At 34.6% G+C, this 15,097-nt stretch overlaps 1 protein-coding gene across 6 annotated transcripts in view; it reads left to right on the top strand.

The window, feature by feature from the left end:
* pain (painless) overlaps positions 1-15,097 on the top strand; it is a 26,789-nt gene extending 11,692 nt beyond the window's left edge. For 4 of the 6 annotated variants that reach the window (XM_074169847.1, XM_023158946.2, XM_023158949.2 and 1 more), the window contains 2 exons: positions 6,706-6,765; positions 11,562-15,097. In XM_074169847.1, coding sequence (XP_074025948.1) covers positions 11,571-14,378 — 2,808 coding nt within the window. In that variant the 5' untranslated portion in view covers positions 6,706-6,765; positions 11,562-11,570 and the 3' untranslated portion in view covers positions 14,379-15,097. The remainder of the gene's footprint in view (positions 1-6,705; positions 6,766-11,561) is intronic. The other 2 variants (XM_023158950.2, XM_074169848.1) reach the window with 1 other exon arrangement.

Raw genomic sequence — 15,097 nt, 5'->3', positions numbered from 1 at the left:
GCGATCAATTTTCAATATCCCAACATCAGATTACTGATTACAGTATAAAACGACAAAGACCTCAAACAGAGATATCTTTCCACCTGAACTAACCTGATATTGAAATTCTTCTTCAAGGCGATACGTCAATAATAATTCTATGATAAAAGGTAACACTGAAACCTCTGGCGTAGAATAAATCCTAAACAAGCAGTTTTCCCAAACACTACTAAGCCAACTTGGTTGTTGAAACGCGCAGTTCTGGTATTTCGAAAAAGTGCTTATTTTGGAAATTCTCTGATATCTGTGAAAGGGTTCCGCTTTCAGGTTGGTATGAATATATTCTACATATTAGGTAGGTACTCTATTTAATATATCAGCCCCACCAAAATGAGTTATCACACTGTTGTCATATATATAAATGATATCTGTTAGCATACTATTATTAATACTTCCACAATTCTCTTTGCTGACGATACTTGTTTTATCAGCACCATTTCAAAATTACCTATTTTTCTGAAAATTGCTGATGAATCCATTTATAATGCGAAAAATTGGTTTACTGGTAAGTGATGTCATTTATATATATGACAAACAACAGTGGAATAACTCATTTTGGTGAGGCTGATATATTAAATAGAGTACCTACCTAATATGTAGAATATATTCATACCAATCTGAAAGCAGAACCCTTTCACAGATATCAGAGAATTTCCAAAACAAGCACTTTTTCCAAACACCAGAACTGCGCGTTTCACCAACCAAGTTGGCTCAGTAGTGTTTGGGAAAACTGCTTGTTTAGGATTTATTCTACGCCAGAGGTTCCAGTGTTACCTTTTATCATATAATGTATTATTGACGTATCGCTTTGAAGAAGAATTTCAATATCAGGTTAGTTCAGGTGGAAAGATATCTCTGTTTAAGGTCTTTGTCGTTTTATACTGTAATCAGTAATCTGATATTGGGATATTGAAAATTGATCGCCCCAAAAAATGTTCTGCTTTCAGGCTAGGGAGTATGCATAAATTCTTAACATATAACTTCAGTATCAAAATTTTAGCTTTTTGTACTACTAAAAAAACTTGATATTTCTGCGTTTTTATTGATGCGTAAATTTTCACTTTTTTCCACCGTGAAAAAAAGACTTTTTCTCACCGCCAAAATAATTCACAAAATAAACATGAATTATTACTTTTTGAAGGATTTATTTTTAACAAAGTCAATCAATTCATTATTCATCATGAAACAATTTAATTTTTTCAAATAATAATTGATAGTAAAGTTTAAACAATTACTTCCAGTATAAATTACCGAAGATGTTCCATGTTGCTGCTGATTAGACACGTTAGATATTTCTTGAAGAGTTGATTCCAGAGTTTTATCAGATACTTTTAATTTTTTTGGAAGAAGGTGGACAATTCAATATTTTGTTAGCAATCTCGATTTTGTTATTTAAACTATCTTCTATATATATGCTTCTGCTACGGAGGCAGATTTCCAGCCACCGTGACGTTTTATGGATGTAATGTTGCCCCCTGCATTGGCCAGAAGAGTTATAGAGCTTCTCCTGAAACAGTGACCTGTGGAACTCTTATACATGTGTTTTCCAAGCCATTTTGCAATCAAGCTGGGAATTTCTCCTATTTTATTTATCCCCACATGTTTGTCAATACATTTTCTTCTCGAATATCTCGTTGTATCTCAATATAATCAGAATTTGAAATAGTAAACGTTCTTGCGCAAAAAGGTTTCGTATCAAGTATTTTAATAATCAATATAGATCCAGCATATTCAATGGCATAAAATAGTAACTTGTAATAATTCTTCACGGCGACAAGCTGATACCCAAAATTAGCACAGCCTACAAATAAAAATATTGAAATTACTACTTATTTTGAAAAATTATGATTATATCTGTACCTTATCAAATAAATTTGTTTCGTTATCATCATCTTCAATAAATTTATTGATATCATCCTTTGATAAAACTTTAGATTTCTTTCCTCAGTATCCGGGGCTTTGGTCTTAATGAACGGGGTCAATTTTGGACAATATTTTCCTTAACATTCAGTGTAATTTTCAACATTGAATAGACACTCCATAACATAGAAGGTTCACTCCATAACGTAGGAGGTTCACTCCATAACGTAGGAGGTTTCATAATTTTTTAATTTTTATCAAAATAGCACATAAGCAAATTCACAGAAACCTTTTTTACATGTCGCACCATTCACGAAATTGATAATATGGTTTCTCATATACTAACTTGGAATTTCAAAAATTACACCTACCGATTTGATCTTAAACTTTATTTGAAAAAATATAATCACAACATGTTTCTCTAGCACAGTAGCTTTCTCAAGTGTATTTCATACACTTGAGAGCTACTGTGCTAGCGTATGAAATACACTTGAGAAAGCTACTGTGCTAGCGAAACATGTTGTGATATTATTTTTTCAAATAAAGTTTGTGAAGATCAAATCGGGAGGTGTAGTTTTTGAAATTACTATGGATGATCATCAAGTAACGGCCGAATCAATCAGAAAAAAATATACTAACTTGGATTTGGTCGTTAACATATTAGATACTATTGCATTTGCTTTCTCAGATATATCTAATGGGGTATCACTATCACTATTATAATCAACATTCATCCTGTTGAAAATAACTTGAATCTGAAGCATTTACGAGCAAACACAGTCAGATTCTGTGAAATTGTATTGGTAGTATTGATAACATTAAGGATGAAAGGAAAAGAAAAAAATTATTATGTTATTTTGGACATATTTTCTTCAGGCAGGAAAAATTTTGAATAGAGCAAGACAACAGTCGTTTAAAAGCGACTATTGCCTAAATATGACGTAGATTTGGTGCGCACTGAAATCTTAGACTTTAAGAGAAAAATGCAAAGAGCAAAAACAAAGATGCTGTTGCAAAAGAAGAAATACGATAAAACGCTATATGTCAGTTTTTGTGGAAATATAATTGGACAAAAGGCCAACGGACAATGCTCGTGATACCAAAATGCAAGGGTTGAATGTAACTACAGAAATATGAATTATTTTAGTAGACATGAGTCATTTCAATCTGACCTCAATTGGTTCATATTGTGGGGGATTGATGGACAAACTTTCTTTGACTTTGTTCTTAAGTTCAGATCTCAACGGCGGTCGATGTCGAAGCTTAATTTTGCAACAGACCGTCTTATGGAGATTCGTTTGCAATTAATATTCGTGTATTGAGTTTGCTGTTAATCCTGTAGATGACATCTTCCTAAGAAGAGATATCCATGCTGAGTTATATTTCCAGGGTGACAAAAGCGTCGAAAATTCAAGAATTCTGTACCAGTTTACAAAAAAGATATCAAGGGGATTTAATGTAGAGTTTTTATCTTGAAACATATTTGAAATCTACAGATTTTTATACCCGTTGTAACTTCTGAACGAAAGGCCTAATTCAAATGTTTTTAAGATAAATGTATATGTAAACAATCAATCCTGATTATGAAACTATTTAGTTGGATCAGAATTGATATCATGATACGAATGTCATCTTCTTTCGATTCCTCCTTGGTTTTGGCTGAATATTTTGAAAAAAAAGTGGTGATTGTGACTTAATTATAATTGCAATATAGCCTTGTGGACTTTTTTGTGGTTAACGAAGAATACTATAAACGTTTTGTAGATTATTTTGTGTATCATCAGTAGATTTCGCAGCGCCTGCTGGAAGCCAATTTTTGATAAGTTTAGTTGAACGGTAAAAATGATATTCATTGATCGAGTTTTCATAGCACAATAACTTTGTCCAACCTGATTTCGTCCGTCAATCCCAAACTTAGTAGTTTTTACCATTACTTCTCAATTCATGATATCACAATTCTATTGTGTGGAAATAAATTTTAATATTGATCTTGATCTGGTCCCATACTATGGATTTTGGTACCTCCACAGCTAGAGTGGAACCACTATATGTTCAGAACTTTCACATGTAGGTATTGGTGGAAACTCTTGACCAAGGTCTCGGTACCTTTCTTTTAAACAGAAAAATTATCGAAATCAAATCAATAGAACTCCCTTTGCAGTCTCTACAAGGACAAACCATATAAAAAATCAATCGTTTTGTGCCTTCTACTGTTGTGAATTAGCTTCAGCTACTTGATTACAAAGTAGTGATTATCTGCCATGGTATAGTAATCATGATTATTAGACCTACTTCAATATTGCCACGTAATATACATATTCTAAATTAAATATCGATCGAAAATATTGTCGAGTGACGGTTTATGTCGTTGGAATAGACATTCACTATCGAAAATAGATAACAGAAAATAGTATGACATACATAATGGATAAAGGAGAATTGAAATAAAGGTCTGATATTTGGGGATGAATTGCACTCGAATATTTTTCGTTAAAATTTACGAAGAAATGAGAGACGTTGAAATGAAAATGAATCTATAAGAAGTTTTCGAAGTTTTCTGGTACGTCTATTATTAAATGCAGAAAATTCAATTCTTTCATCGAGCAAAAACATTAGTAATGTGAACGTATCGAATTTTATTCCGGAACTCCACCTGTTCCTGTGCAAATGGCTTGGAAAATAAAATTTACTCAAAAATGTTATCGCTGAAAAACTAGTATATGAACTGAATTTCATAGATGTGTGAAATGATTCAAATGACTCCAACAACAATGTTTTATCTGTCAAACAATATTGTGATAATCTGATAATCCATCATATCTTATTCAATAACTGATTAATATATTCTCAACCAAATGAATTATTTCAATAGAAGGAAATAGATGGCATCAAAAGAAATAATTTACCCAACACTGGGGAAATTTATGTTTTTGATATTAATCCTCAATTTTCAGAATTCATTCGTACTAAATCGCTATCTAAAATTCAAATATAACTAGCTCACCCTTCAAATGTTGTCCTGCCACATGAATTATTTATATCAGGACAGTAACACTTACAAATAATAGTTATCCCTTAATACTATAGTACATAAAATATTTTTCGTTAGTCCATTTTCAGCTAAAACAAACAAACTGGATGGTTTGACCACTCAAGAGGTATAATTGGGATTCGTAGTTGGAGCCAGCATTTAAAATGCTGGCTCCAACAACGTTTTTCATTAATTTTTTAATGACTGATCGTGAGCTGTTGCACAGCCGTTGTGGATTCAAACTATGGAGCGATCCAACCTTCAATTGTAAATTATGCAAACACAAACAAACTGGATGGTTTGCCCAGTCGAGAGCATGCCACGTATAATTGTTCGTGTGAAAAACATGTGCACATCCAAGCCACAAATGAACATTGCTTGGCCTTGGGACTGATCAATAGTCATTGCAAATGCCAATCTATTCAGAAATTGCACACATTTGAAATTACTTGGCACATCTGTAGGTATAATAGGGATTCGTGGTAATTTACATAATTTCATATCGCAACTTGCCATTTGAAAAGCTGGATTCGACAAAGTTTTCCATTAATGTTTTAATGACTGATCGCGTGCTGTTGTACAGCCGTTGTGGATTCAAACTACGGAGCAATCAAACCTTCAGTGTAAATTATGCGGTGGCATGCCTGGAAAATCCAATGAGTTCAAAAACTCTGCTGGATAATTCACAGCTTCGGTGGCATCGCAAATTGTATCTAGGCTCGATGTAGGTATAAACAATAAGAGTGGCCGAAAGCTGTGAAGGGAGTGAGAAGGCTTATTGGGTGAGAGAGACAGGAGACCGTTCTCATCCCTACTCCGTGCTGTTTACTGAGTGAGTAGTGACACCGGTAGACGCCTGGCGGAAATACCAAAGATTAAATTACAAAAATGGCTGTAAAAATTGAGGGTTATATGTCTTTTTCAATGCATATTACTCTACATACATATACCATTTCATAAAAATCGGTCAACCTCTTTCTGGTGGGAAGTATGGCAACTAACACTGTGACACGGGAATTATTTCCCCTACTGTTTCTGTGAGATAGAATCGTTTCTAACATCACCTTAGGTCTCATTGGTTTTATATGTGATGAAGGAATAGCATTTGGGTGGCTTCCAGAACTAAATGTATTGTCTTTGTCTCACATTTAACAGTAACAGCATTGACGATGCTAAACACTCAAATAGATTAAGGCAACAATCCCAAAACAATACAATGAAAACGCGTTTTATGCAAATCAGGGAAATCTTTGAGAACAAATCATCACTAAACAAGTTGAATAAGCATATTGTTACTTTGGAAGGGTTCATTCCTCTATTATTTTTTCTTTGCACTCGGACAATAGGATGACAGTTGCAATCAGAAATTTAAATTTTTTGAATATTCAACCAACCGATGCAGAAATATGTCTAGTCAAATATTCGAATATAAGTGCTTTTTATTTATTCAAGTGTGACCTCATGATTCGATTGGTTCAAGTGGACATAATATCATTAAAAATTAATGAATTCAACTAGTAAAGTGCCTGTTTTGTCTGTTATTACTAGCCGCAATGAGAGTCCGGTGAAGCAATATCAATATTTTGATTAATATCTCACAAGTCACGGAAAATATGGACACGATATCAAACTTGCGTCTTGGTATAATTCAACTTTGAATTGCAAATGCTTTAAATAAAATGTCCCTAAGTTTTCCTATGTATGAAAAATAATGTTCTTTCAAATTATGAATATTCACCAATATGATAATTAGTATGGGATTTTTCCTGTTGCAGGTGACTAATGTGAAGAGGAATTCCTTATACAACGGCCATACCTATATTCACACAAGATAGGTTTGTAAATAATAACTTACATACAAGAATTATTTTTATTGTTTTATCTGCGAATGTAATGATTGAAGTAAATTTATTTTATGAAAGCCTATCAATTTATTGGATGAAGTAAAGAAATAATGTTAATTCCAGATACCATAAAAATTGCATTAGTAGCCCTGTCGACATGATTGACTTATTACATAAAAGTCTGCTGGAAGTGATTTCAATGGTTGGATGGAAATCTGAAATCGATAGTTCATCTGAGAAATACAAGGTGGCTAGACAAAAACAAAACAGTCGTTTGTTTGAAATTGGTTGACAATGTTTCGTGGTGAATTTTACTAGTTTGGACTTCTATCGTCTAATATGATATAATATGACTGGAAATCTCTGAAATAACAAATGAAACTGAAAATTAAAATGAATAGCTAAAAATAAAAATTATATTAAGCAATAAACCGCGAAATGGAACTACAATAAAATAAAAACAACTAAAACAACAATAAAAAATGAAATATTAAATTGAAGGCGATTTCAAACCAAGTTACTTCAAGACGTTTCGATTGTTAGAATCCACAATCGCCTTCGAATGCTGACTAGAGATTACTATTTTAGGTCATTTGAACGCTTTCACCTATTCTCTCTTCTCTCTCTCTCTCTATCTCTATCTCTCTCTCTCTCTATCTCTATCTCTCTCTCTCTCTCTCTCTCTCTCTCTCTCTCTCTCTCTCTCTCTCCGCTTCACTGGTTTAGTGAAGCGGAGAGAGAGAGCATTTTTCCGCTTGATTCAAAGTTTCCATATGTTGCGTATATCTACGCTAGCTTGGCTGAATGCATCGTTGCACAACATATATGCAGCTTCGTTGAACTTCCTCTGAAACTAATATTCCTCCCTGTGGATGATTTTCGCTTGAGACCACTTGGTGTTATGTTGATAAGTCCAAACATGCTCTGCTATTCCCGATTTGCTGGTTTTCTCCTAGCTGAATGTGTCGTTGCACAACATATAAGCAGCTTCTTTGAACTTCCTCTTAAACTACTGTTCCTCCCTACGGATGATCTCAGCTTAGGACCACTTGATGTTATGTTGATGAGTCCAAACATGCTCTGCTATTCCCGATTTGCTAGTTTCTTCTTGCTGTGTTTTTCTTTTGTGTTCGCCAATGACCTCTTAGTTTCACCGGTATAGGATCCGCTGCATTTACAGGGTATACGGTAAATGCAATTTTCAATTCGCAGTCCACGTTTGGTGGCCTGGTTTTCGTGAGACTGCTTCATATGATGTTTCCGGATCTGAAGCAGCTTCTGATGTACTTGTGCCCAATTCATTTCATCCTTTTCGACAATCAATTTTGAAAAAGTTCAATTCATTTTTTGTCAGTATTATTCAATAACCACATTCAGTTCTCGAGTCGGTTACTTCTAACTGCTTATACAAAACATCACTCGGGTAGTAATAATTTCCCATTACTTGTTAAAGTATGTCCTTAAGTATATCCTTTCTGAACTCCCAATGTTAATTGATCGGTCTATCACTTTTTGAAATTGCCGTTTTCGAAAATTATTCTGTATATGCGGTACCAAATCTAGTGTGAAATTTCATATTTACATTCTATTACATCACTATACCGAATTAAAACCGACATTGAAGGGAACGACGTTACAGCAACAACTCTACGTTACAATAAGGATTTTACTTTACAACATTTCTTGCAATTCATTCAAATTAATATTTACTAAAGATGTGTATGATATGTTGAAGGTTTTTGAAAAGGGCTACCTTAAACTAGAATGTCATAAAAAGCTTTCACAAATTACATTTCCTTTTTGCCAACCCATTTTAATTCGGTACTTTTTAATTACCTCGAATCACATGAGTTTAATTTTGAAATTAACCACTTCCTCAAACAATTTTTCTTTGGCAAGTTGAAAATACTCGTTTAAGATTAAACTTAACAACCAATCTTACTGTGATTCATTGAATTATAAACTGAGGGATTACCCTTATTTGTGAACATATCGTCATTGTTTATAATTATGGATTTAAATTTTGATATGCGATTATTTTCTGGAAATCGTTTAATTTATCAGCATGACCTAAAATCAGGCTTTGAATCTGGATACCAAGTTGATGCAATTTATCTGGATTTTACAAAGGCCTTTGACCGAGTGATGATTTTGGGTTCTAGATAATCTGACACGATGTATGGAAACTTATCTGCTTGTTAAAATACAAATTGTACGCTTGAAGAATTTCACATCACATCACATTCCATTAGGGTTATGCCAGGAATACCACAAGGATCACATCTTGGTCTATTATTATTCAATTTGTATATCAATGACTTGGTATAACATAATCAGATACGCTAGTTTTATGTCATATGCGAATGATCTCAACATGTACAAGGCAATAGTTGATTCTGATGACTACAGAAAAGTTCAGATGGATCTTGATGCGTTATGGCTCGTTTACTAATAATGGAATGGCTTTGAATATGAAAATAGTAGAAATTCTATTGATCAAAATATAACCTCTTTGAAAACAGTATATCTTGCCTATGTTAGATTGACTCTAGAATATACATCAACTGAATGGTTTATTATTATTCTGTACGTGTAAATGAAATAGAATCGGTCCAAAATCGATTTTTATGTATCTGTGCGTACAAATTGGGATTTGTGTGAGGTACTTACGAATATAATATTATCTTGACTATTTTAAATCTTGTCACTGCAGAGAAACATAAGATTTCAAAAATTCTGTTATTTCTGCGTAAAATCTTGACAGGTGATTTAATTTTGTTATTCAAAATTCCGGTCAAAGCAACTCGGAACCTTGCTTTGTTACCAAACCATACCACCAATTATTGATATTTTAATCTAATGTTACTACTCATGCGGCTCGGAAATTGTTTTAAGGGTAAACTCATAGGAATTAGCTTAGATTTGTTCCGTTTCCTTACTCGTTTCTTGATCGAGAGCAAGAAAGCGGTACCTGTGCCCAGTTGGAACGACTAGATCTTGATTTGTCGAGCCAAGAGCGTAGGTTGGTTCTTGTTTTTTATGGACATTCAATTATAAGTGATGAAAGGGGTTATCAAATTAAAATCTCGTATTCGGACGCCATCTACAGAAATTTCTAGAAATACTGTACCTCTTTTCAACACATCTCACTGTAGACCAACTAAGTTACACTAGAATAGGAGACATTTCAAGCATACCAATAAAACGAGGGCTAGGGTTCACTTGGTAGTTTTAATAGGGTTTTGCATCTCCAACCTGGAAATGAATAATTAACAAAAATACTGAATAATCACCATTGAACATAAATTGTCACTGTATAAAGAAATCAGATGTTCACTACAAAAACACACTTTTGTCTATTTTCCACTATATTTCTTTATTGTTGACCGGTTTCGGCTATTATACCATTTTCAAAACTAACTGATTACATTTAAATCCGGTCAACAATAAAGAAATATAGTGGAAAATAGACAAAAGTGTGTTTTTGTAGTGTATCCTCAGTGAACATGAATTTCCACAAAATAAACAAGTCGTCAATCGAAGAAGTGAAATCAGATGTTCTAAAATTTTTGATTCTTTCCAAAACAATTTTTTTAAATAATACAATGTAAAAATTACGAAATACAGAGTGTTACCAGAGGGTTTAATGCACTAAACCTTACAACTTCTGATCGAAATCCTATTTCCAGGAACCATCAAGGAAACTCAAGACTTTTGTTTTACAATCCTCCAAATAGACTCTTCTGATTTTTAAGATCCGGGACTCCGGCAGTCTCCAGCAGTAACCATCTGAGACCTATGTTTTATAGTGCAACCAGACACGTCCAAGACGATCTCCTCATTGTGTCCAATTTATTTCTGTTTTTATGCATCTACTTATTTTTTATGCTTTTAACGGCTCTTATACTTTTATTGATTCTTATGCTTATATATTTTGTGCTTGTATGCTTTTTATGATTCTGATTTTGTGCTTTTAACTTTGCCTGGTAGAACTACAATACAAAATAACTGTAGAAAAAATCTACATAAATACTTCAATCGTTGGAATTTATTCTGAGGGGTGATTCTCAAAATGTCTAATTAAATCACCATTGCGTAATCTCTATATGAAGCCAGACACAAAAAGGACCCTATCCTTCACACATAGAATCGGTTTTAGTTCAGAACCCAGGCAATGTTACCACCTGTTACATCAGTTCCTTCAAACATATACACGGGACCCACCGATTCTAAGTATGATATTACTATAAGTAGATATATCTGTCTGTACAGTATTTCTCACTCTACTTAAATCACTATGAAAAAAACGTCTATGACTGAACAAAAGGAGGACAGTACTTGTTTACGTCAATTTGTACACTCAACTGTGGAATGGTTTAAAATAATCAATATGGACTTCGAATAGTGTCAGCATTCTGATTAGGATTTATTTTGAGTACTACTACAGCAGACTACCCAGAAGAATCCCAGATCTATAAAAATAGAAATTTGAATAATTGATATGTTACAATCTACAACTCAAAATTGGCGAAAAGGGTTTCTTTGTGTTCAGATTGTCTCGGAAATAATATAAAATGAATAGTGGTGAATAGTACAGGTGAATTTTTCACGCCTTGTACCTTCTTGTTTTAGTTGTGATTTAGTTTAGGTTAGATTGAATTTGGACATATTGTATAATTTTTCTGTAAACAAGAGGTTTTGTTTCCTGTCCAAATAAATAAATGAATAAAAATTGTTATTATAATGTCTATTCCAACAAATGAATACAATAGCTAAATTTGTTTCAGTTTGCCGAAATGTACACAAAACTACCAGGCGACAGATCTCCCATCTTCACAAGAACCAACAGCATTTGTCCAACCCCCGAGTCTGTGTTGCTAGAGCTGGTCTTGCAGAATGACAGGGAGAACATTCAAAGTATCGTCCAGAATCAAGCCAAACTTCTGACTCACCTGTATATCGATTACAACAAACCGATTCTGTCAATAGCATGTTCTTCAGAACAAGTAGAAGCAGAAACCGTGACAACTTTGATAGACTTAGGCGCTGACTTGCAGCATTTCAACGCTGTACAATGGCAGGCTATTCACTTCGCAGCTCAAAGAACCAACAGCAAAGTGCTAAGAGTAGTTGTGGAGGCTCTATTAGACCAAGGGTTAGACGTCAATTCTTTGCAACAAAGCAACAACTCGTTGCATATTCTTATTAGGTTTGGGAAAAACGAAGAACATGATGAATTTCTGGAGTGTGCCAAGCTGCTCATTAAAAATGGGATAGACGTGAACGCTGCGGATAGCAAGTTCATGTCTCCTATACTTTGGGCGGCAAAGAAAGGGTACAGAGACATGATCGAGCTGATACTGGTTGAAAGTCCAGTACCAGTTGATATTGATTCCCATCAGTCGAGAGGAAAAACTGCAAGGGATATAATCCTAAGTGAGAACTTGTACGACGGAATACTGCCAGAGAAATTCGTCAGTCTCAATGATAAGGACGATGTCGTACTGTTCAACCACATAAAAACCAGGAACGAAAACGGCTTCATCAATTTCAAAAACGGAGACATATTTGAACTTGTCAACTCCGACGACGGATCATCAACCCTACTGCAAATGTCTTGCGACAACGGCCTTAAGAGAGTTGTGAAGCATCTTATCGACAAGGGTGCTGATCCCAACCTGGGAACTGCGAAAAACGCGAAAAAACCCATTGAAATTGCTGCTGAGCATGGGTTTTACGAAATATTCCAAATACTCCTAGATCACCCAAAAATCAAAATACCCAAAACCATCCTGATGACTCTGCTAAAACACTACGATGAGGATAAATTTCCGGGAATAGACTGGGCCGAATGTTACCGAAGGCTACACAAGAAACTCCAAAGCGACAACAGTATTTTGGATATCAATGATGTGGACTATTTTCAAAGCTCCTCGCTACACTATGCTGTTCGGTATAGTGATCCAGAGACAGTAATGGAGTTATTAGACTTGGGGGCCTCTTTGGGATCAAAAAATGAATTTGGAACGATGCCCATATGTGATATAGAGCCGGAGCTCCTAGAGAAACACTTGGATAAGTGTGTCGAATTCGATCCGAAAGGAAAAAAAGACAAAGAAGACTTCTCGGTAACTTTCAAGTACCGTACTCTGATTCCCCCTCCACGAAAGATAGAGAAACGCGACGTCTCAGACTCTACGGATTCAGAGCAAAATCTCAATAATCAATTTCATCAAGAGCTCGTACATGAAACTGAGGTTATATTTTATATGAGTCAATCACCCGAGTTCAAGCACCTCCTCAAACACCCTGTGATAGTCAGCTTCTTGTTCATAAAGTGGCATCGAATCCGATGGCTTTTTTACACGAATTTAGCGTTCTACGTAGCTTTCTTCATGTCTCTAGTCGTCTACGTATTCACGGAATACGCGAATTTCAATAAAGAACGAAGTTCTTTCGAAGTATTTCTCGGTCAATCATCAGAGGTAGTCCTAATAATCACCTTTTTCTTACTAGTTCTCAGAGAACTGTTTCAGATAGCGGTTTCACCTTGGAAATATTTTAAAAATTTCGAAAACTACATCGAAATAACTCTCATTCTCATCACAGGTGCTTTGCTGTTTATTACTGACCCTTCCAACGACACCAGAAAACAACTGTCTTCGATATCCATTCTTCTGGCCGCCTTCGAGCTGGTGCTGATGGTCGGCCAACACCCAAAATTGTCCACCAACGTGGTGATGTTGAGAACCGTGTCCTTCAACTTCTTCAAGTTCCTCATGTGGTACTCTTTGCTAATAATAGCTTTCGCTTTAAGTTTCTATATCCTCTTCACCGAGTCTCCATCAGAAAAATCCGGTAATACCACAGGGGAGGAGAAAGAAGAGGAAGACTATTTTACGGATCCGGGAAAATCAATGTTCAAAACTATAATCATGTTAACTGGGGAGTTTGACGCGAGCGATATCAATTTCCACACCTTTCCCATAATCAGCAAACTCATTTTCGTTCTGTTTATTTTTATGATTGCCATTATCTTGCTGAACCTGTTGAACGGTTTGGCAGTTAGTGACACGCAAATGATCAAAACCGATGCCGAACTCCTTGGCCATATTTACAGAGCGCAGTATATAATGTATGTTGAGAGCATGCTTCTGGGTAACATCATTCCCAGGAACTTGCTAAATAAGATTGAAGATCTTTGTTGCTGTTGCCCTTTCAATAAGGACTGGAACTACAGAGCCCTGCAGCCGCTGGCCAGACGGGCTTGTCTTTTTCCACATTTTCTTTATTACGAAATGACGGTTTATCCAAATAGGGGCGGGCAAATTGCCATCCACAATACCGTTAAAAAGGGAAACTTGGGAAATTGCTGCTTCGGTTGTTGTTCTAGTATTTCCTTAGACAAGGATACCATTAAAAGAACCAATAACATTGTCCAGGCAAGAAGAGAGCAGATGAAAATCAAGCAGGAGGTCAGCTATATCCATAAAATGGAAGCGCTGGTACTAGGTTTGGAAACGAATACTAGAAGTGAGATTTTTATGTTGAATAAGAAATTGGATTATATCTTGAAGTATATCAATCAGGAGCGCACGGAATAATTTTTCACTACTATTTTTTACAATGTAATTTTAATTATATTATATTCAAGGCGAGCTGTTATATGTATAAACTAACTTCATATTATATTTATTTATATTGTCATATTAACCGTATTTCACAACAGCTTGATCCAGTCATATGTTTAAATTATGATTGAATTTGCCTGAACTGAAATTTCTAGTTGAAGATAGGTAGAAATTTGTTATTTTATTGTTATTGAAATCGATAAATTGAAGCAAAAGTAGATGAAAATGTCGGTGATAATTTCGATCCTACATGGGAAACTATGAAAGAAATGGATGAAACAAAGCAAAGTAGTGAAGAAAAGAACTATGTAATGAATGTAAAAAATATCTACAATGAAAGGATTCATACGGGGAAAATTCCAAGGGGGTAAAAAAAGACAAAATTACTATGAATTTGATTAAATCCTAGTTACTCCTAGTTACTAATCCATAGTTACTATGGAATGCACCAATATAATATTGATTCGCGATTATTTTTTAAAAGTCTCAAAAAATGTTAATCAAAAACCTACTGCATGACTTGTTTAATAGTAGAGGTTCAGACTTCGTTGTCTACTAAAAGTGATAGATATTGTTTTTAGATATTGAGTATTTTTTTTATTTATTTAATAGAAACATTTTTGTATATATTATTGTACATTATTCAGCGAGGCATACATACTATAAACTAAAAAAATAAATTTTGATATACA

The sequence above is a fragment of the Leptinotarsa decemlineata genome, unplaced genomic scaffold (assembly GCF_025532065.1).
Source record: "Leptinotarsa decemlineata unplaced genomic scaffold, Ldec_3_MD MMD2_P_RNA_scaffold_6, whole genome shotgun sequence".
Lineage (NCBI taxonomy): Eukaryota > Metazoa > Arthropoda > Insecta > Coleoptera > Chrysomelidae > Leptinotarsa > Leptinotarsa decemlineata.
This window is presented reverse-complemented; position numbering and strand designations above follow the sequence as displayed.